Source organism: Mercenaria mercenaria, unplaced genomic scaffold (genome assembly GCF_021730395.1).
Source record: "Mercenaria mercenaria strain notata unplaced genomic scaffold, MADL_Memer_1 contig_2178, whole genome shotgun sequence".
Lineage (NCBI taxonomy): Eukaryota > Metazoa > Mollusca > Bivalvia > Venerida > Veneridae > Mercenaria > Mercenaria mercenaria.
The window spans coordinates 28,017-53,377 of record NW_026460218.1 but is presented as its reverse complement, the minus strand read 5'-3'; the positions used below and the strand labels follow the sequence as shown (position 1 = coordinate 53,377).

Sequence of the window (25,361 nt, the reverse complement as noted above, 5' to 3'; positions counted from 1 at the left end):
ATATTATTAATTTACAATAGATATTCCACTTTATTTGTATACTGTATAAATATGATCATTTTATTAATACCGAACGTATTTACGAGACGATTCACTATATTGTATATGTTATTACTATACTTAAATATTAAATACAGTTCTTGTGTTCAGTTGAAAATTCCATCTACATGTACATATTGCTCGCATTCCGCGTGACCACCGGCTTGAGTGGAAAATTTGTTTTAAAACATTGAACGACTACAGAAGATAGCGAAAAATCGTGATGAGTTTTATAACACCGCAATTAATTATCAGTAAAATGTCCGCGGCGAGTCGCGGGGGAAGATCTCAGCCGGTCGCGGTGAATTGTGATTGATCGTGTTGAATTACCAACATTCGCTGCGAAAACCAGGTTAATTCAACAAATGATATAATTTAAGAACCAGTTTATAGATATTGACATGTATTTATTTCATTCGTTTAATCACATTTTTACAATATCGACCAAATCAAAAAATATTCCTATATTAGCGTAGGCTTCAGAAAAAATATTAAATCGTACATGTAGTGTTATATTTTTAGTGTCAACAAATGGTATATTCATGAACTATTTCTTTTAATATGTGAGAATTTTTTTATAATTATTCGCATAATCAGATAGAAATTTGAGTTACATACAGATTTACAGGAAACGTCTTTGATTGTTAGTAAAACACAGACTAACCGATTTTGCACTTGCTATAGATGCCAGCTTTAGTATTGTATTTTATCATCAATCTTTAATTTGCAGAAAAAACTGATTTAATATGTACTTGACACTTTCAACTTCGGTATGTTACGTTTCGTGTGTGTAAATAATCTTTAAAATATCATCAGTTTTTCTACACTGACATGTTATATGACTGTAGATATGAAATGTAAAAAATAATTTCATTGAATATGCATTTGTTCCCTTGTACATTATTTTCTTTTAATAAGGACAAAACTCCCAGGAAATCATCATATGTAGACTAACGATGTGAAATATTTAGTTAACGCGTCATCAGCTCTAATTCTTCACTCTTGGCCTGCTTCTTCGTTGTCACATAAGTATTTGAGGAGAAACTTCATAATTAATTTTGTCCGTTAACTAAGTGCCATCCTAATGTATTTGAAAAATGTCACACAGTATGACATAAAGACTTAAAATGAATTCAACCTTTTTCAAGTCATTTAGATTTCACGTGTTTCTTTTATACTTGACTGGTAAATTCTTGTAGTATTTTATGATCTGACTAGTGGCAAAGGACATCGGACATTATGCTATGGATTTGCCCAAATTTCAATGCCATTTCATGACTTCAATAGCTGATAATTTTATTTAATGGCTTCAATTACGCATAAATTAGTTATATACCTATCAAACTGTCACAAAAATTAATTTCATTTCATATTCGTTGTCTTGAAATTTGAGCAGTTTGTGACTGAGGGTCATATTTTTTGAAAAATGTAAAATGTGTATCTTTAGTGAAATAAGCATATGCATTTAAGGTATGTCTATTATAAAGTGTTTTAGAACAAAAATAAAGTTTTACTATGCAAATTATCAGTTTTTTTTAACATTTTAAAAATAACTGAAAATCAAAAAATAAAAGTGGAACAAAACTTTTGGCAAGACAACTGTACGTAAATTCTTTCCACCCGAGTGCTCATGATAACTGATGCATTGATCATAGCCTATTGTTTGTTTTCTATAATTTATTACTATACTGTATATTGACACATGCAGTACACATGTACAATACTGACCAGGAATTAAAGGCAGGGTTATATATTGCATACATAAAGTGTTTTACATACATTGGCGTAGCTGGCCTTTTAAAGTTATAGCGGAGGGGTGTAGGAGACTGCCTAGGCCACTGAGGGTTCAGGTGTGCCTGGGTTTTAGCATTTTATGACACATTTGGATACAATCTAGATGCATCGCTTGCTCTTTTCAAGGTCCCTTAGTATTGCATTTTCAATGTGTTTGGTTTTTCAGTTTCCGAAATTATCTGTAGGCACAGCCCTGTTGTGCTTAAATAATGGCGGTTTCACCACAGAGTCATGCACATTTAGGCTATATTTTTAATGCCTAGCAAACATTTGAATGTGCTTTCTGTTACTCTAATGCAAAAATATAAAACAACATAATAATAAAATGTAGTAATTAAATACCGCCCTATGATCCAATATATCAATTGAACAGAATTTCATTAGCTAGTATCAACATTAATGTCGATATTCCTTTGGGGTCGTTACTAATATTTCTGTCGGCTTCGGAATAAGTTTCAGTTCAGACGTGTGGCTGAATTGGTGTTAATTGTTGGGGTGTCAGTGTTAGTTCTGGAGGCGTCAGTGTTAGTTCTGAAGGCGTCAGTGTTAGTTCTTAAGGCGTCAGTGTTAGTTCTGGGGTGTCAAGTGTTACTTCTGAAGGCACCAGTGTTAGATCTGGGGGCGTCAGTGTTAGTTCTGAAGACACTCGGGTCAGTTCAGGAGTCGGTGTCTAGTGTAGTTCTGTTAAGAGTTGAGGATGCTGGAAACAGTGCTTCTTTGGTTCGAATTAAAGCAAAAGTTGTTCTTAAAATGCATTCTAAGTGTGCCATAATTGTATCCTACAATGGGTAAAAAGGCATTTGCACCACAGTGGTACTGTTTCCACAGAAGTTCGTCTATATCTCTTTGTCATGTTTAGGTTGAAGATGTTTAGGTTGAAGACACATACATTTAATTATATATGTCTAAGACACTTGCTTGATTCATGACTCGCGACAGACACAGTTGCCGCAATCCTCATGACACTCAATCGACGGACTTTGACTGTCAAGAGGCAGCAGACCTGATTGAAAAATTCATAAGATGTACATACCAGGATCAGTCTGCTTTCAGTCTTGAAGTTCTATGTCACTTTTTATTTACTATTGTGTTTTTCTATGCTTGAAATATTGACAAAAACAAATAAGGCTGTAGATATTTAAGATTTAGGAAACACATGCAATAAGAGTCAAAATATCTTGTGTAATATTGTCGTTTTTGTGCCCCCACCCCAATGAGTGGTGGGGGCATATAGATTTGCTCTTGTCTGTGTAACAGTGAAATTAATTTGCTGACACCCTGTTTGTATTTTTTTTCAATTTTTAACATTTCCCCCCCCCCCCCCCCTGTGACCAAGTACCATTTTTGCAACATACGAACATGATAATCATTTACAAAGGCATGTGAAAAATTTTGTTGCGTCACTGGTGGGAAAGATGTTTAAAACATAAAAATGATTAATGTTCATATTTCAACAGAAATGAAAATACGAAATGTCTACACAATCATCTTTTTTTTTGTTAACAAACTTGTAAAATTCATTCGAATATATCAAGAAATTGCATTTAACTATCTTAATTATGCTATTTCAGGAGTCTAGCCCTAGGTCAGTTTTTACTTAATTTGATAGGCAATCTGAACAGGAAAATGTCCGAGGTCCTTTATTATATTGAACACGGCACGAAACAATGTAACTAAGTGTTTATTATTGAACTTGAGGTCATTATCGACCACAATGTGTTGATGAATAGAAACCAAATTTTCTATGCACCTTTGCCATAAAACATTATTTCAACATCAATGAGATGATTGATTTTAATATTGTTACAAAATCAACAAGTTCAAATAATATTAGAAAATAAACTATTATCTGACAAAACGATAAATAGATGTTACAATGCTTATGTTTTTAAAACAATTTCTGACATTTTATTTGATCACGAGATCATTTATTATTACAAAAACACTTGAAACAGAACAAATCAAAGACAAAAAATGCTTGGCAATGAATAGTTATAGAATACTGTTTATTTTCATTTTCCTCTACAGTATAGTGCAGAAATTCTCCAGTCTACTTTGTACATTGTTAACGTAGAATTGAACGTGCCTCTATCTGTATAAGTATAGATTGATTTCTTACGCAATGTAAGACTCGCCATATTTTCATTTTCATGGGAGGGGGTAGGGACACTTCTATTTGCCTTTCTCCGTCCGTCCATCTGTCTGAATTAGTGTCATATCTCAAAAAAGTATTTGACCTAGAGGCGCCAAACCTCATTGGATTATTGGTCAGTATGTAAAGTAATGCATCTGGGGTTTCACTCAGCTTGACCAGAGTAAAAACTATGCATAAAAGGACCTGAAAATATGTTATACTTGTGTCTAAAAATATGTAATTCAGCATGTAAAGTTGTGCAATTGGCGTTTTGTTTCGAAGTTCACTCTGTCAGCCTAGAGATTATAGCCTTAACGTAGTCAAAAATATGCATTAAAGAGCCTAAATATTTGTGTCACATATATCTCAAAACCTTTGATATAGGTTTGTGCAACATTATTGTATTGTTATTCAGCATGTGAAGTTGTGCATCGGGGATTTTGTTTGGGATCTCATTCAGACTTGCGTTTTGGCCCTTGATTTAGTGAAAACAATACATTAAGACATAAGTTTGTCCTACAGCCATAAAACATTATTGTCATATAGCATTAGAAGATGCGCACATGGTGTTCCGATTGAGATACCACTCAGCCAGACAAAATGTATAGTTCTTGACTTAGAGAAAAAAAACTACACAAAAAAAAACAAAAACAAAACAAACAAAAACACATAAAGTCCTTCAAGGTTTGTGTTGCATATATCCTAAGAATATTCTACCTTAAGTCTCGTTAATCTCCAAAGGTATTTGGCCTGGAGTCCTGACACTTTATAGGAATGTTGTTCAGCATATGAAGTTGTGCCCCTGTGATTTTATTTGGGATATAACCCCTCTTTCTACTGCCCTCCTCCTCCTCCAAAATGTCTTTCATTTTTTTTTAATTTTGTGCTTCTGCTTAATGTTTATTTAGTACCCATCACCATACCATTATTTACCCCGAAGGTAAAGAATTCAAATAGAAGTTTATTTGCTTTTTATCGTTTATTTTTCATTAGGATTTTGTATTGTAAGACATACTAACTGAAAACCAGTAGTAAAAAATTTTGGTAACTGTAATTTTGCCAGATAGAGTTAATTATCTATGATTCCAAAACTTATTGAATTTTGCATTTTCTCTACTTTTCTTCATAGTTAAAATCAATCATTGTACTAGATCAACATGAAACTGAAGTCAAAGTAATTTTATTAACATTGTCACCAAAGTAAATTAAATTTGATTTTCATTGAGTTTTGGTCCTTGCCAAGATATATCACTAATATTCATTCAAAAGCTTTTGTCAAAAGCATAATTTAAAGACTGAATAACAAAATATCATCCAAGCTTCCGATAGGTCTTAAACATATGGCGGAAAAGCCACCACTATCCAGATTTATGATTAGACATACACTGTAAATTTGCCCCTCTTCTTTAAAGTTTGCTTTCCTTTAATAAATTCAGCTTCTAGGTTTGATAAGATAGGAAAAGCATAATAATTAGTTTCTGTTTTCAAATCTACATCTAAGAAGGCAAAATTTCAGTTTGGATATGCATTTTATGTATTCTCTTAAGAATGATTTTTTTAATAATTTCCAATACTACTTGACACTGCTGCTTTTTCTTGTAAATTGCATAAGATACTGACTTCCCTCTTAATGCCCGTTATAAAGGTTTTGATAAATAAATGGTTACTTGATACCAACTGAATTTCTTCATTTGGCATATCTGTATTCTCGAAATTGTAACCGGTAGACATGTCTCTTTATTTCTTAAATTATTCCCTGTTAATACAGTTTAATTATCGTGTATCATTTAGAAGGGAGTTCTTGTACTCCCTCCCTTGTTCCTTCACCATGGAAAGTCGTAGATGTGCCAACTTTAAATAATACGTAGAATAATCTGATTAACTTCACTTGCTTTAACAGCTTTTAACACTTGGTAACAGTTCTTCATCAATTAGATAGGATAGTTTCTTCTCCATGTATATTTTCGTATATCTTGAAAACTATTCAGCATATGAATCGGATGTTTTTGCGAATAATATCAGCATTTTTATTACTTATCCTCTTATAGTTACTATAATCTAAATCCGGATTTAAGACCGAATTAAAATCATCAAAAATTATATATTTGTCATTTTCAAGATCCTCTCTACTGATCTTACCTATATCTAAATGAGTTTTGACCCTTTCGACTTGCAGAGTATCTGCACTGCTCTTGTCTCGTGTTATCATTGTATTTTCTTTACTTAACATTTTGAAAATGTGAATGACAAACAGTATTTATCCAATACTTGTAAAATTTAATAGAGCCACCCACTAGAACAGACCACGCTTTCCAGTTATCAAAATAATTTCATATTGTATTCATTTGTTCAGAGGAACATCTCAGAAGCTGAATTATCTGTATTTCCTTATACAATCAGTGCAAAGATTAAACTTTTATCATAATTTTCTATTTTTACTGTCCTTTGCAATAAATTTCTCCAAAATCATTCTATAATAGTTTTTGCACATATAAGTCTAAAATTCCATCTTGAGAAAACATGCATCCTATCACTGTATCGATGAATTTGTCGCTAAAGTTTAATTCCTTAGGGACAATTTTATCTCAGGAAATATAAATAAATTTGTAATTTTCACACAGCTACGTTGTTACCACTTACTATACACATTTTCAAACTTTACTTATAAATTGTATCTAAAACTAGAAGAATATTTAATAACGATTTTGCCGTAGGTTGTAGCTTTGATTAATGCGTTTGATAACAAACCTGCGAATATTGATGCATATCGTTTCTAATGCATAAAATGTATACAGCTAAACAAAGTCTCATTACATTTATTACGTTGTTTGTGGTGTATATGCTGTCATCTTATTCCATATATATTTATTATGCATTCACATATATGTTAAACTGTATCAGCTGAACTAAGGTGTTTGAATGTCGGAACCACTCAAAGTGTGAAACTGTATCGGAAGTACATATGCTTTACAGACAAAAAGCACTGCTTTGAATAAAATACTGAAAATTAATGTATATCTTATCATGCATATCTTATAATAAATGAGAGTTGTGAAGTGTTCTATTGTAATTTGATTTGTAATTGACAACATACTTAATAATCTGTTTCTTTTCTGTTCAGTATTGGTCAATAAAGATATAAAAATGTGCTTAGTGCTAAAAACAGTGCTCGCTCCACGAAGAACATAAATTGTAGTGACTGTTTAATCTTATGTTATGAAAAACATATATTCTTTTCTGCTTAAATAGAAATAACAAATTCATGACTTTTCTATAAAATTGTTAAAAAATCAGTTTTGTTTCTGTCTTGTATAAATACTATTTACTCATTGGTATCGAATTGTACTTACTAATATTCGATAACTGATGATAACGACAATGTAAGCTATTGTTATCACCCTGTGCTCGTTGTTCTTTGTCATCAGACGTCTTCAACAATTTAGCTGTTGACGATTTTCACAATTTTAATCTAATCATAATAAATCATTTTTCCGAATGTTTTCTCATTAAAAATCGATCGAGGTGGTTATCCAGGGTAAGAAAGGTCACAAGATTAAATAGTATTTTGACTTTGTTAACACCAAAGAGGCCATATTTTCTTGATCTTCACTAAATTTAGTCAAAATGTTTGTCATTACAAAACCTAGGTAGAAATTAACAGTGGGATATTTTGGTTAAAATCTTAATTACTAATACAAATTAAAGGAAACATTATAAACACTTGGAAGGCTTCAGTTTCTTCATATTATTCATTAAACCTGGTGAGAATGTTTGTTTTAATTCATGAAATCTACGTCAAATTTGAAGTTCTGTACTCTGGAATAACACATGGTCAAATCGAAAACAAACCTTGTGTAAACTACATGGACCACATTTTCCACATTGTTTTGGCAACTAGCCAGAATATCAGTTTTAAAACTTGGTCATCTAGGATCAAGAATTTGGTCACAAGATAAAATTACTGATAAACTGAAGAGGCCTCATTTTCAATCTGTTTTCAATAGACTTTGTCAAAAAACATTATGAAGTTAATACATTATTTTCAACCTGATCAACATTACTAACGTCCTTAGTGTTTGCGTTATTGAAATCTAAGTCATGTTTGGATATTTAGGGTCGAAAATTCGGTTACTATGTCAAATCATTATAAAATCATGTTAACAACCCAGATACCAGATTTCAACCTTACTTTACCTTTACAAAATTTAATCAGAATGTTCGTCGTTATATGATTTAAATATTTTATTGTAACTGGGCCGTCTTAAGAAGAAAACTAGGTCACTATTACAAATCATAGAAATCCCTTGTTAACGAGTATCAAGTCATTTGTTCTATCTGTTCTTCATTGAATTTGGTCAGAGTGATTTGTAATCAAATTTATTTAAAGACTGGGTCTTTTAGGATTAAACTCTAGCTCATAAGAGCTTAATGATGAAACGTAGTTCAAATTGGACATGTTGTACAATTAAGGTCCGGGGAGCGGAACAGTGCCTGCATGGCGCTCTTATTTCATTTTCGAAGGATGGTCTTGTTGACTAGCTTGACTAACGTAGCGACAGAAATGTTATCCAAATGAAGCTGTCTAAGTTTCATTACGATATATGCTGATATGAGTAATGTATTTTAGTGTTCATATTGTAGCAAATATTTCCCTGTTTTGTTTTAAATGTTAAACAGTTTAGAGAAAGGTTTGATACACTACCTCTGCGTACTTTCCAACCTCAAACATTTCCATGTAGTAACAACGTAGACGATTTCAACAAATGATTTTCGAAGTCATATTTAAACTTAAAATCTATAAAAGTACATAATTATCAAAGTTTAAGCAAAAGACTCGTTTAGTGTATGTTTAAGAGCAATCGTAGCAGGAATTACTTCGAAAACGGCATTAACATGTCTAACATTATTTTACTCAAATAAGATAACTCTGTTTTATTTTAGCTTATAGTAAAGTGTATTGCTTTCAATTAAAAAATAAGAGTTTCAGCCTTTACCTTAATATTCCTTCATGATATACTTGACTTAACGGAGTAAAACAAACAAGAGCAAAGAAATCCAAATATCAGGACATTTGCAGGTCCATGTAAATGAGTATTTATTGAAAAATGTATAAAGCTCATTTTATAGTAGGATCAAGTAACATGGCGATAAGTCTTCTGACTTTCTCGGACATTCAAACATTAAGCGTTGAATCTAAGTCATGCTTAGCATGTGATCTCAGAATCATAGTATCAATATTTTTGATAGAAGACAAAACAGCCAGACCAAAAGAACTGGACCAATGTGCTGTTCACTAACTCTTGTTTATGAAATCTAGGTCAAGTCTGAAAATCTAGTTTGCATGATTAAGTCATAGAATACATTGTTAACACTAAAGAGACTTTAACTTCTACCTGATCTACATAAAATATGGTTGATATGTTTGCCTTACTGAAATCTGAGACACGTTTTAAACTGGGTCGTCGAGGGTACTACATGATTGTCTAATCATAATAATATAATATATAATTATATAACACTCCCGTTGCCTTAGATCTACCTTGATATTCATGAAATGTGATCAGACTCTTCGTCTTTATACAGTTTGTTGAATGATTTGATCTGGGCTATCTTAGGAATATAACTAAGTCACTGAGACAAATCAAAGAGTATCCTTAGCCAATGTCATGGAGAAACCATGTAACAAAAATTTCACTGTGAAAAAGTTTAGAAAAAGGATTGATACACTACCTGTTTATCTCCTCTTCTTCTCTACTTTTCCTGAAGAGACAAGGTAGACATTGAGACTAAAGAAACGTACCAACGTATCTGGCAAACTTTAAGCGAATGCCTCTTGTTATAATGAAATCTAGGTCAAGTCTAAATCTCTGTCAACTCTTATGTCTACATTTTGTTCATTCGGTTTAATTATAGACAAAGCTTGTTTGCACTAAAGGGGCATCATTTTTCAAAACTCGTCATGGCATTTAGTCAGAATATTTATCTTTTGAATTCTTGGTCAGTTTTGAAATTGGTCAACTAGAATAAAAATCTATGTCGCTAGATCAAATCAATGAAACCATTGTTAAAACGTATGAGGCCACGTTTTCTACATGACTTCAAATTAACTTTTGCACAATGCTTGTCAATTTGAATTCAATGTCACAGTCAAACGAAAGTCTTCTATGGCTAAACACTAGATCGCATGGTTTAAAAATAGAGAAAAAGTGGAAACTCCATAGGTCGCTTAACACAACAAAAACGAAAAAGTTGCAGGCTCGGTTAGATTGAGCCTGTTCTTGGACGATAGTTGAAATGCATGCTACCGTCCATGTCCTCAAGCCCCGGGATGAGCAGAACACAACATTTACATGGAACTTTTAATACTACACTAGTATGTAATTTCATGAAAAGCGGTGTATGTTCCCCAGTTAAAATAATGAGTTTGTCCTAAACAAGAAAACAATGGGCAGAACTAAACAAACTGGAATGTAGAAAGAGGATCTGAAGTTATGGAGCCTGCATATCACCGTAACTGCCAAAAGACAAAAGTAAAAAGCAGGCACCATATCCAAGGGGTGATTATACAATAGCCAAAGCTATAAAAGAGGGAGTATTGGAAACACCAAGTCCGAAATGTTCATGCTGAGAAGCTAAACAGTACCAATAACACAACATAAAAGTTGTGTTGAACGATCTAAGAGGACCGAAATATAACAGCCCTGATTGAATGAACGGGGAACATTTTATGGCCGTCACACGGCACCAAGAACTCTGCTGTGAAAATAAAAAAAAATTTACAAAAAGTCATAGCAATACATTGTTGACTCTCAAGAGACTATTATTCTATTTGATCTACATAAACAGTGGCCATTATGTTTGACTCACTAAAATATATGTCTCGTTTGAAACTGAGTCATTAAGGTTATAACATGACTGTTAAATCCTTATGATATCGAACGATTCAGATGCCTCAGATCAAAAATCTGATCAAACTCTTCGTCTTTATGCAATCTGTTTTATGATTTGATCTGGGCTACCTTAGGAATAAAACTAAGTCACTGAGACAAATCAAAGAGTATACTTAGCCAATGTCATGGAGAAACCATGTAACAAAAATTTCACTGTGAAAAAGTTTAGAAAAGGGATTGATACACTACCTGTTTATCTCCTCTTCTTCTCTCTTTTTCCTGAAGAGACAAGTTAGACATTGAGACAAAAGAAACGTACCAACGTATCTGGCAAACTTTAAGCGAATGCCTCTTGTTATTATGAAATCTAGGTCAAGTCTAAATCTCTGTCAACTCTTATGTCTACATTTTGTTCATTCGATTTAATTATAGACAAAGCTTGTTTGCACTAAAGGGGCATCATTTTTCCAAACTCGTCATGGCATTTAGTCAGAATATTTATCTTTTGAATTCTTGGTCAGTTTTGAAATTGGTCAACTAGAATAAAAAACTATGTCGCTAGATCAAATCAACGAAAACATTGTTAAAACATATGAGGCCACGTTTTCTACATGACTTCAAATTAACTTTGGCACTATGCTTGGCAATTTGAATTCAATGTCACAGTCAAAAGAAAGTATTCTATGGCTAAACACAAGATCGCATGGTTAAAAAAAAGAGAAAAAGTGGAAACTCCATAGGTCGCTTAACACAACAAAAACGAAAAAGTTGCAGGCTCGGTTGGATTGAGCCTGTTCTTGGACGATAGTTGAAATGCATGCTACCGTCCACGTCCTCAAGCCCCGGGATGAGCAGAACACAACATTTACATGGAACTTTTAATACTACCCTAGTATATAATTTTATGAAAAGCGGTGTATGTTCCCCAGTTAAAATAATGAGTTTGTCCTAAACAAGAAAACAATGGGCAGAACTAAACAAACTGGAATGTAGAAAGAGGATCTGAAGTTATGGAGCCTGCATATCACCGTAACAGCCAAAAGACAAAAGTAAAAAGCAGGCACCATATCCAAGGGGCGATTATACAATACCCAAAGCTATAAAAGAGGGAGTATTGGAAACACCAAGTCCGAATAGAAATGTTCATGCTGAGAAGCTAAACAATACCAATAACACAACATAAAATTTGTGTTGAACGATCTAAGAAGACCGAAATATAACAGCCCTGATTGAATGAACGGGGAACTTTTTATGGCCGCCACACGGCACCAACAGCTCTGCTGTGATAATAAAATACAAAAAGTCATAGCAATACATTGTTGACTCTCAAGAGACTATAATTCTATTTGATCTACATAAACCATGGCCATTATGTTTGACTCACTAAAATATATGTCTCTTTGAAACTGAGTCATTAAGGTTATAACATGACTGTTAAATCATTATGATATCGAACGATTCAGATGCCTAAGATCAAAAATCTGATCAAACTCTTCGTCTTTATACAATTTGTTGAATGATTTGATCTGGGCTATCTTAGGAATAAAACTAAGTCACTGAGACAAATCAAAGAGTATCTTTAGCCAATGTCATGGAGAAACCATGTAACAAAAATTTCACTGTGAAAAAGTTTAGAAAAATGATTGATACACTACCTGTTTATCTCCTCTTCTTCTCTATTTTTCCTGAAGAGACAAGGTAGGCATTGAGACAAAAGAAACGTACCAACGTATCTGGCAAACTTTAAGCGAATGCCTATTGTTATTATGAAATCTAGGTCAAGTCTAAATCTCTGTCAACTCTTATGTCTACATTTTGTTCATTCGGTTTAATTATAGACAAAGCTTGTTTGCACTAAAGGGGCATCATTTTTCCAAACTCGTCATGGCATTTAGTCAGAATATTTATCTTTTGAATTCTTGGTCAGTTTTGAAATTGGTCAACTAGAATAAAAAACTATGTCGCTAGATCAAATCAATAAAAACATTGTTAAAACGTATGAGGTCACGTTTTCTACATGACTTCAAATTAACTTTGGCACAATGCTTGTCAATTTGAATTCAATGTCACAGTCAAAATAAAGTATTCCATGGCTAAACACTAGATCACATGGTTAAAAAGATAGAGAAAAAGTGGAAACTCCATAGGTCGCTGAACACAACAAAAACGAAAAAGTTGCAGGCTCGGTTAGATTGAGCCTGTTCTTGGACTATAGTTGAAATGCATGCTACCGTCCACGTCCTCAAGCCCCGGGATGAGCAGAACACAACATTTACATGGAACTTTTAATACTACACTAGTATGTAATTTCATGAAAAGCGGTGTATGTTCCCCAGTTAAAATAATGAGTTTGTCCTAACAAGAAAACAATGGGCAGAACTAAACAAACTGGAATGTAGAAAGAGGATCTGAAGTTATGGAGCCTGCATATCACCGTAACTGCCAAAAGACAAAAGTAAAAAGCAGGCACCATATCCAAGGGGTGATTATACAATATCCAAAGCTATAAAAAAGGGAGTATAGGAAACACCAAAGCCGAAAAGTTCATGCTGAGAAGCTAAACAGTACCAATAACACAACATAAAAGTTGTGTTGAACGATCTAAGAGGACCGAAATATAACAGCCCTGATTGAATGAACGGGGAACTTTTTATGGCCGCCACACGGCACCAACAACTCTGCTGTGATAATAAAATACAAAAAGTCATAGCAATACATTGTTGACTCTCAAGAGACTATGATTCTATTTGATCTACATAAACCATGGCCATTATGTTTGACTCACTAAAATATATGTCTCGTTTGAAACTGAGTCATTAAGGTTATAACATGACTGTTAAATCATTATGATATCGAACGATTCAGATGCCTCAGATCAAAAATCTGATCAGACTGTTTGTCTTTATAAAATTCTAATCATAGTTTGATCTGAGCTATCTTAGGAATAAAACTAAGTCAGTGAGATATAGAGTACCTTTAGCCAGATAAGATTAGATTAAATTGCCTGTTGTATTTTATATGTTGAAATGTTTAGAAGAAGTCTGAGTAATATACATTATGGAGTAACCATGTAACAAATATTTTATGTGTTAAAATGTTTAAGAAAATTGATACACTACTTCCTTTTCTCCTCTTCTTCTCCCCTTAGTGAATGAGTTGGGTTAAACGGCGACTCGACATAAAATGGTAATATATCGCCGTCTTCTCCCCTTAATTAACAAGGTAGACATTGTAAACAAATGAACTTTAAAGCGATGAATTAGGCATAGGAAATAGAGATCAATATGATTGCACCTTTACTAATCCTACCGGGTGTTCTGTATTACAAAAGTGCTTCTATTGTGAAATTTTGATACAAGCAAAAATGTATATTATCTGCACTATTTATTACTTACTGGTATTTCATTTTATAATTGCTTGTTAAAAGTTATTTTTTTACCATATGTAAGTTGACAGAATCATAGGAACCATATTTTGACGGGTAAATCAAACACAAATGAATAAATCCTAAATGTTTTTGTTGTGCAAAAAAGTATGATATTGTGTCTAAAACAGTTTTTATTTTCCACTAAACTGAGTAATTGAAAGAGAAGTAAACTAATAGATATCTCTGCTTATAAGTACTGGTCCAAGGCAAGAGTTGTCATTCTTTGTGGATCACAACTTTAAATTAAAAATTTAAACTTCTGTTACTGATATTAACAAAACTATCATAAACTTCACATTTTTTGGAATCAGTTTTGGTTATTTCAAGGACTTGGAATTCAATTTCTAGACTTTATTTAATGTATTACTATTATTGAAAATTCTAGGGTCTATCTCTACATGAATTCACTTAAAACATACCAGCAATTATTTTGAAATATGCATTTATACGACTTGCATTTATCTACTCACTTATTGAAATCAAACTTTCATTGGGATCTTAAGTAAGGTGTGCTTTTTTTGTGTTTGTAAGTAGAAAAGAAACAGGTATTTGATTGTCGAGCTTTTTACTTCATTATTACTTCTCGTATCTTTTTACCATCAATATTTTCCAATCATGAGGCCTCAACAAAAATCTTTTTTCAAGTTATAAATTAATGTTGACATCTGAAGTTACCCTCTTACCTTGTTTACAACAATGAATAAAACATCTTATAGTTTATTTAAGGTAGTTGACCTGTAACGAAAATCATCAAATAAAGTAATCTCCATAAGCTTTTTCAGCATTTACTCATTTTTCATGTAAAACAATGATCGTAATAGTTCCATCCAGAGATTGTTGAATTGCTTACAATACATTGCACAGAGTCAATACCTATCAGCTTCCTTAAAATGTTGCAATTACAACCATTACCTTAAAACATTGTAATTTTATTTGATAACAATGACTGTTTTGTTACATTATTTGCAGAAAAGTACTATTGAACAGTTAGAGAAATGCTTCAAAAAATCTAAAGCGTAAGAAACACTTTCAAAATAATTCACTGAAGTGATGAAAAGAAGCATTCTAGCTACATTGTTCATTGTTACACAAACGTGATACCAATTTAACTTTTTTTTTTAATTCTCATTGTTAGATATATACATTTTACATCATTTGATTATATTAATTTTGTGTAAAACAATGTATCATCATTGAGAACGATAAAAAACGTTGGCGAAAAAATACCCCCGTCCCCCTTTCCCCCCCCCCCACCCAAAAAAAAAATAAAAAAAAAAATAAGCTTTCTTAATCTCGTAAAATTTCGTTAAAGGAATTTATGCATTAGTTTATTTTTGTGCACTACTAAACTTTCTATCAGGGCCTCACTACAACTTATAAAATAACTGTCAGTGTAAGTCATAAGAAAATTGTGCATACTGTATATTGAATACAATGAGATTTAAACAAATATAGGTCATATGTTGTCTGCCTGATCAGTTGCTGGAAAAAGGACCTATCTGATTTTTCTTTCAATTTTGACCAATGTTTTATGTTGGCTTCAGTTTATTGGTCAATTCAGAGTTATTCCCCTTAGATTTTCTTGAGTAGGTACCATCTCTATATAGTTGTCTTTAATGTGTGATTTTCAACCTTTCAACTGTCTGCAAGTGCAAATACTTGTATATATATGCACGTTATCTGAAAACAGGTGTGTGTAGGGTTTATTTATTTTTAAGTGAATGGGTCCTACTTGAATAGACGTTCATCTACTGTCTGTAGATTCGTGGTGGAAGATGATTACACGTCTTTTACGTATTGTATACATCTTTATTTCTTTCTATGCATCGGCATCAAGAAATACCGAATAATAATTTTCCGAGATATTATAGTTACTAAGGCAAACCATGTTTTTAATACTATACCCGGCGTTTGTCACGAAATAGTTCGTGGACTTGAGAATATATAAATACGTATGAAATGAGCTTTATCGAAGAACAATGTTTGAGTTTTGCGGACTTAGGTCCACACAATTTAAAGCCCGTATACCAGTATATGCATACATTAGCATATTAATACAGAGTTGAAAGAGCATATCAGAAAAAGGACCACAAGTATCCAATAATTTTATGATAAGCAATGCCAAATTTCATCAGTACATAAAGATTAAAGTTACAATAAATTGAGATAGAATGTTTTCGCTATTAAGATAAAAAGTAAAACGAAAATGTTGCAGACTCGAATTAACTGAGCTTGCTCATGGACGTAAAGGAAATGCATGCTACCGTCCACGCCCTCTAGCCATAGGTTGAGCAGAACTCAACATTTACAAGTGTTAAAAGTACCAGAAGCTAAAATTTAAAATTAGGTTAGTTATTCAGCTTAGGTAGAGTATTAACAATAATTTCTTGATATCCTTAGAGATTCCCTGTATTGCTAACCTAACATTATTGATTCGAATGTTTTACTCAATGAAATTACTAGTTCAGAATTTGGCAATTAAGAGTAAAAACTAGGTCAAATAAAATATAAACCTTGCTGACACTCTAAAGGCCACATTGTCTACTTTGACATTACGCCTGGTTCTTATGCAATCTAGGTCAAATTTGATAATTGTTGTGTTTTTTTTTTGTTTTTTTTTTTGGAATGAGTAAATTAAGATGGAGTCTAATCATAGAAACACATTGTTAGCAATAGAACAGTTACAGTGTCTTCATAATCTTTATTGATTCATGTCAGAATGTGTTTATGAATCCAGGTCAAGCCTGAAACTCATGTGTGAAAACATAATATATGGTCAATTTTTTAAATCGTTAACAAATATTGTTTAAATCTAAACGTGTTACATGTTTGCGAAATAAGCATGTCACCTAGTCGAAATATTTATCTCTTGACATTAAACTTTGTCATCTAGGATCAAAAACCGGGTCACTAGGTCAAATAAACGAAAACATTCTTAGAACTCACGAGGCCACATTTTCCACCAGATATCAATAATAAACCTTGTCAGAATGCCTGTCTTTATGAACTTAATGTCACATTCAAAAGTAACTCTTCCGAGGTCAAACACAAGGTCGCAGGGTTAATTCATTAAAATACTTTGTTACAAATAAACGACAACATTCTTAAAACTCACGAGGCCACATATTCGACCTGATATCAATAATAAACTTGCCAGAATGCCTGTCTTTATGAAGTTAGTGTCACATTCAAAAGTAGCTTTTCCAAGGTCAAACACAAAGTCGCAGGGTTTAGTCATTAAAAGACATTGTTAACACTCAAGAGATCAGAATCATAGTTTCACATGTATGCAGCCTGCAGTTGCTAATTTAGTCAATTTATTGATGAAAACATGCGCTCGCTTGCTAGTCAGTCAGTGGGCCTGATACCATGCGGTCTTTTCTGCCACTTATTTATAATTTTGACATAGTAACAATTTTCTTCGATATCCTTTGGAGTAACTTGTTTGTATATTGAAGCGTTTGGCTGGAATAAAGTGCTATTACTAATATGCTGTTGTGTGTTATGGCCTTGAGAAGTCCTACAATAAACAATAACAATGTGTTCTGTGCATGTCATTTTCCACTAAGGCAAATTATTGTTTACTGACCTAGTTTTAAGACATCATGGAAATTTTAATCCAGAATATTTTATTGTGTTCTGTAACAATACTGATAAACATTTATTTTTAGAAAGGATTTTCCTTGATTTTTCCAGAATGTTATTTTTTAGTGTTACATGAAAATAAATAGTGAGATAATTTAGGAATTAAGACAGAACCTTGAGGATAAAATTTAGAGCATAGATATTGATGAAACTTTTCTTAATACCTAAATATTACAAGTTTGGATATTTGATATTTTGAGGGATTATTTAAAGGATTTACTGGATATTTTTAATTTCAAATGTTATCTTTGAAGAGAGGAATTATATTTTTAGATATACTAAAGTTACTTTTGAACTGTGTGGAGCATTGTGGAATTTATTCTGATTGGATTAAAATTTGATCTGGACAGGATTTGGACTATTTTTACATATTACTGGATCTTACGGCTCTTTGGCATTTTTGATGGTGTTTGTATTGTTACTTAATTTCAGGATTAAATTTTGTTATTTTTAATAGTTGCTTGTTTGTCTTTCTGTTACTTTTATTTACTGTATCAATATTTTTTACCCTCTGACGTAACAGAAATTGGAGGCTCGTCAAAGATAACCATTGACTGCTATATTTTTTACTTTAATATCTTTGAGACTTTTCCAGTAAATTTTACACATTATTTTGTATAGTTAAACTTCTCAATTTTACATACCAGCAGCTATGAAAATGTCATTTGATATTGATAAGTTTGTGGCTGAGCCATTCCAGGAGATGTACCTGTTAGCTAAGAAATCTGATTTACTTCTGCTTGCCAAATATTATAACATTTCTGAAGTTAAATCATCCATGCTCAAACAAGAAATTAAGAATATTGTTGTTCAGTATCTCATGGATGAAAACATTTTTGATTCATCTGCTGAGCCATTTATTGTAGAAACTCAGTCAGAGTTGAAATTAAGGGAAAAGCAATTAAAGTTGGAATTTCAAGAAAGAGAAAGGGAGAGAGAGGAAAGAATACGGTTAGAAGAGAAAAGTTAGAAATGGAGAGGGAGAGAAAAAGTTAGAATTGGCAAGAAGAAGTATAAAACTTCCAAGTCCTTCTCACTTTGATGTCACCAGACATATGAGGTAAGTTCCACCTTTTCAAGAAAAAGAAGTTGATAAATATTTCATGCATTTTCAAAAAAGCTGAAAATCTTAAATGGCCTAAGGAAAATTGGTTCTTCTTTTACACAATGTTTCGAGTGGCAAAGCCCGTAAAATTTATACACAGCTGTCTGTAGAACAAAGTTCAAATTATGATTATGTTAAAAATCTAATCTTAAAAGGTTTTGAGCTTGTTCCTGAGGCTTACAGTCAAACAAATTCAAATTGCAGAAAGGAGTCTGACCAGACCCATGTTGAATTTTCCCGGGTTAAAGAGCAGTTATTTGGTAAGTGGATTACATCAAAGAAGATAGGTATTAGTTATGACAAACTTAGGCAGTTAATGTTGACTGAAGAATTTGAAAAGTGTGTTGGCACCGAGTTCAAATCTTTCTTGGATTTAAAACAAGTTGAACATTTATAAAATGTTGCTAGATTGGCTGATGATTATACATTAACTCATAAAATTTCCTTCAACAACCCAAATTATTTGAACAAGAAACCATATTTTATACAAAATAATTCTAATCTAAGTTCTCATCCGGTAATAATTCTAATACAGGAAATTCCCAAAAATCAAAATGTTCAGGTATTACACCTGCTGAAAATGCAGGTATTAAACTTTCTGGAAAACCCTTGTTTCTACCTACTTCCAGTTATTGCAGGAAACCTGGACACGTTATCTCTCAACGTTTTCCTCTGAAGAGGAAGCAGGGAAAAGATGAGACAAGACCTACTAGCCTTACCTCTCTAAAGAGCCATGTTCTGACATTAATACTATGATATGGGTCAATGAATCCAATTCTGATTCTATCATGGAGGTTTATGAGCCATTTATATCTGATGGTTTTATATCACTTGTCGCTGATTCAACCCAGTCTACTCCTATTTAAATCCTAAGGGATACAGGAGATTCTCAATCTCTTATTCGTGCAGATGTTCTGCCTTTTTCTGAGAAGACGTGTAGTATTAATGTACTTATTCAAGGGGCTGAGTGTGGTTTTGATTATGTACCCGTTCATCATGTTATTTAACCTAAGATTGGTTACTGGCCCTGTGACTGTGGGTGTTAGATCTGATTTTCCATTTAAAGGTAAATCCACTTGTAATTGACACACCTTGTTTGGATAAAAAAAACCTGATCCTGCTTTACAGGAAAATCCTGACCTTTACCCCTCTTGTGCAGTTACCCGTTCTATGGCTAAGAAAACCGCTGAGAGTGATCTTATGTCAGACATAGATTTGTCTGATACTATTATCATTGAAACATTTAAAGATGTTTTTCACAATAATTTCTAGCGGACAGAATTTTTTGTAACTTTGCATATTTATAGATTGATGTATAACAAGTTAAAATAAAAAATAAAAATGATAGGTACCCGTGCTTTTTTTTTTAATATATAAAGTTTATTAAGAACACCAAATCGGTATTTTTGTCTGAAGAAACAATACATACATGTCATAATAAAACTACTGCAAACAACTATTTATTCAAAGTTTCACTCTGATGTTACTGTTTATATTAGGGATGGCAACGAATAGCAATTTTGGCATTCGAATATTCGGTCAATCTTCCGAACGAATATTCGAATATTAGGTCATCAAATGATCAACAAGTAACTCAAAATTTTATGAATTTATTGAGCAATTGAGGTCCGCACAAAATATTGTGATGAACTCCTTTAATTCTGAGGCAGATAATTCTGTTTCTTCAAATCCGTCTGTTCAACAAACAGGCTCTGACAACTTCTCTGATTACTCTGTTTTCAATGAAAAAGGCTATAACTCGCTGTCAATGTCACAGCTTATTCAGGAACAAAACAATGATCCTGAAATTCCATCATTATTTCAAAAGGCTGTTAGTGAAGAAGAAGCTTCACAGAACCCGTCTGCTCTTTTCTTAAACATGAGATTTTGATGAGAAAATGGCGGCCACCAGATGTCCCTGCTGATGATGAATGGACAGTTAATTACTACATTGTTGTCCCAAACATATCGTCATGAAATTCTTTTCCTGGCTGATGAGACACCTATTTCAGGTCATTGTATTGTAAATAAGACATACCACAAATTCTTAAATCATTTTTATTGGCCTAATTTAAAATCTGATGTGTCCCAAATTTGTAGGTATTGTCACACATGTCAAATGGTAGGCAAACCTATAAATACCTAAGGCACGTCTTCAGCCAATACCCGCATTTGATGAACCTTTCAGTAGAATTATAGCAGACTGTGTTGGTCTCTTGCCTAAAACCAAATCAGGGAACGAGTATCTTTTGACTACAATGTGTGCTTCAACAAGATTTCCTGATGCTATTTCTTTAAGAACCATTAAAGTTAAATCCATTGTTAAGGCTTTAACTGTTTTTTTTTCACATTTGTTGGTCTCTCAAAATCTGTACAGTCTGACCAAGGTTCTAATTTTATGTTTAACATGTTTCAACAAATATAACATAGTCTAGGCATAGAGCAATACAAATTTTCAGCCTATCACCTTAAAAGTCAAGGTGCGTTAGGAAGATTTCATCAAACATTGAAAAATATGATTAGAACATTGTTTTGATACAGAGAGGGATTGGGATAAAGGTATTCATTTTTTTTGTTATTTGCGGTCAGAGATGCTGTACAAGAATTATTTGGCTTCAGTCCATTTGAATTAGTGTTTGGTCACACTGCCCTTGGTCCTTTAAAGTTACTTAAAGAAAAAAATTTGCTACAATATCTTTCTGACATCAACTAAACTGACAAAAGTTTGTGAATTGTCAAGTTCAGAAATTCTTAAAACAAAATGAAATCAAGGTATGATCAATGTGCTGAAAAAAAGAACTATAGAGTTTTGGCGCTTTTACCTATTCCCTAATAAACCATTACAAGCTCAATATCATGATCCTTATACTGTTGACAAGAAGTTAAGTGAGCATCTAAATTACATCATTAACACTCCTGGGAGGCGCAAGCAAAAGCAGCTATGTCATATAAATATGTTAAAGGAATACTTTGATAGAAACAGCTACATTTCTGGACTTAAAGGATGTGATGGATACATTGATGATGTCATCGTTCACCACGATACTTGACAAAGTCATCTACAGACCATCAGAGATTTCTTTAGTAGAGTCAGTGAAGCAAAGTTTACAATGAATCTATCGAACAGTGAATTTTGTAAGAATTTTGAAAAACAAATTAAAGTTTGCAGTAGTTGTTAGTGATATTTGTGCTCGAGGGGTATTGCTACAAGGAAACAACTCTGGGGTCAATCATCCTGTCTGTTATTTCTCAAAAAAGTTCAATAAATATCAGAGAAATTACTCTACCATTGAAAAAGAGTGTCTAGCTCTTATTTTGGTATTCCAGCACGTTGAAGTGTATTTACTTGAAGCCTCATACCCTATTGTTGTCTTCAGTGACCACAATCCTCTCAATTTCATTAACAAAATTAAAAACAAAAATCTGAGATTGCTTAGATGGAGTCTTTTACTCCAAGAGTATCACTTGGATATTCAGCATATCAAGGGCAAAGATAATTTTATAGCAGATGCCCTATGCAATATTTGAAGCAAGGGTTATATATCATATAAATGTTGTAATTAAGTATATGTTTTATAATTGTATAAAAGATATTTTTCTTTTTTCATGCACTATGTATATTTCATTTGTATTATGATGTTAAATTAAAAGAAAGTTTTATTAAACTTTCTTTTTTCTATAGGTGGGGAGATGTTATGTGTATGTCATTTTCTCCTGAGGAAAAATATTGTTTACTGACCTAGTTTTAAGACATCATGTAAATTTTAATCCAGAATATTCTATTGTGTTCTGCAACAACGCTAATAAATAGATATTTTTAGAAAAGACTGTTCTTGAATATTACCAGTTTGAAGGATTATTTGAAGGATTTACTGAAGATTTTAGATTTTAACTCATTAAGGACGCAGATCTCATTTATGCGTTCATTTTAACTCTTATCGAGTACCGCATGTCGTATTTATCCGTCAAAAGATAACATGCGTGTATACCGAGGATCGCACAAATGCGCTCTCCGCCTGATAGTACTGTATGCCGCGTGGCGTGATTTTACGTTTGTAAGAGTACCAACAATTGGACTGCTGTCAAAGTCAACCAATGAAAATATTTTACTCTAAAGATTTATAAAACCCGGAAGCGATCGGAACAATCAAAATATTTATTATGTAAGCATGTTTTTTTTAATATACTCATCACAAAATATCGGAATTAGAAAGTTATTTGTAGGTATTGCCTGTTTTATCTTCTCATTCCATTATACCGCAGAATCTTTCTTTTTTATTCAGTATTTTTAATTTTATTAAATAAAGTATAGTTTTGTTCTTTCATAATGTCATTTGCTTTAAAGTTTAGCAATAGATGATATTTGAATAAATATAAAATAATCAAATAATTGCTGTTTTTCTATGTCCAATCTTTCTTGAATATTGCAGTTTTCCGTATTCATGTTACTTCAGTTGGCCTGTAAAACAATTTTGCAAATAAAATAATAGTAAATTTCAAATTATTGATTAGATCATGAATTGTAGTACCAGTTGTGAAAATTTCAATTTTATTCATCTTTTATGAACAGATGTTTGTCCCTAATCTTGATCAAAGGATGCCTAGATCTTATCGATTATTGATCATCAGTGAAAATCCACAGGCATACAAAGCAGATAAATTGATAAGTGGCTCAGGAACGTATTGGAAAATTGATACCAGTAATTAAGCGGCGATATGGCTGCAGGTGTTAATGAGTTAAAAGGTATCTTTGAGGAGAGGAATTATAATTTTGGATACACTAAAGTTACTTTTGAACCGTGTGGAAGATTGTGGCATTTATTCTTACTGGATGTAAATTTGATCTGTACAGGATTTTGATTATTTTTACATAGTACTGGATTTTAAGGCTTTTTGACTTCTTTTTCTTCTTCTCGTTCGCAACTACACTGTCACATCAGTAGCCTCGGTGAAACTTGTAGTTGCCGCAGATCCTCAATGCCTCCATACAGTTCCTGGTTGATTGAGGTATTTATCGGCCAAGTCGCAGCTTACTACTCGCCATGCCTTTTACATCTCTGAAATATATGATCCGCTGTCCGGTCTTCCTCACCACATGGACAAGTTGGCGATAGTGCCAGTCTGTATTTTTATACATGTGAGCAATGAGCTTGTTTTACCCTAAGCAACGCCTGACCAGCATCACTTGAAAGCACCTTCTTCTATCATTGGTCTCGGTAGTGCCTTGGTGATGGTTACTTCCTCCTTGTATTTCACAGGTCTTGTTGATTGTTCTGACTGAGCTTCTAGCTTAGCCAGTTCTTCTGCCTTTTCATTGCCTGCAAGCCCACAATGGGATGGAATCCACTGAAGTGCTACTTTGCAGGTTAAACTCAGGCTCTGCATTTTCCTGGCTAGCTGCGGAGCTTTATTGTTGATCAGAGCTTCCATGACAGACAGTGCATCTTTGACAAAGACGACTGCTTGTCTCCTATCTTGTAACGGCTGTGTGCCTGTTAGCTTCTCCACGAATGAGATTGATGTAGACTTTGTAGCACCAGTCATGATCCGCAATGTTTGGTGTTGAACCTTGTCTAGAACCTGTTTGTTAGTTTTCGCAGTACTGGACCAGGCAGTTGAGCTATTCTTTAAATGGGGTCTCACTGTTCTCTGTAATACTGTATTTGCTCATTTGCTCCAGCAAGTTTGCGCATCATGGAAAGCTTCCTACAGGCCGTCCCTTCTGTTTGGCTTCCAGGTTAGCAGTTTGTCAAAGGTCACTCCAAGGTATTTTGTCTCGTCTGCTTCCATCAACGATGTATTTTCAATCTTGATTTTACCCGCCGTCTGCTTTGACGACAGGGAGAATAGTGTGGTGGACGATTTCTCGGTATTAACCGAGACACATCAATCTTCAGCCCAAGTTGAAAGCTTGTTGATGGCTTCTTGCATCCTGTATGTGGCACTTGTGGCATGTTTTCCTTACACCAAAACACCAGATCGTCAGCGTAGAGTGCAGCCTTAACTCCTTTCGGTAGTTCAGACACCCGATCATTGATGAAAAGCATGAAGAGTTAGGGGATAAGACTCCACCTTGTGGGACACCATTACGCAACAGGAACTTCCTGTTGCTGGCATGTTCTAAGCTGACTCTTGCTCTCCTGTTGTAGTGGTATGACTTAATCCACCTTAGCATGTGACCTCCTACTCCACTCCTCATCAGTTTGACGAGGAGTCTATCAGTCCAGACTTTGTCACACGCTCGCTGCAGATCAATCCATGCTGTAAGCACAACTTTCCGATAGATAGATAAATAGTCTGGTCCTCAGTGGAGTGGAATCGTCTGAA

General features: G+C 33.4%; 1 protein-coding gene across 1 annotated transcript in view; it reads right to left on the bottom strand.

The window, feature by feature from the left end:
• The window catches only part of LOC128552228 (uncharacterized), a gene marked incomplete at its 5' end in the record, with an annotated part of 59,853 nt that overhangs the window by 9,162 nt on the left and 25,330 nt on the right, over positions 1 to 25,361 (bottom strand). The window contains 3 exons of the mRNA XM_053533256.1: positions 9,698 to 9,727; positions 11,107 to 11,136; positions 12,513 to 12,542. Of these exons, the coding sequence (XP_053389231.1) occupies positions 9,698 to 9,727; positions 11,107 to 11,136; positions 12,513 to 12,542 (90 nt within the window). The remainder of the gene's footprint in view (positions 1 to 9,697; positions 9,728 to 11,106; positions 11,137 to 12,512; positions 12,543 to 25,361) is intronic.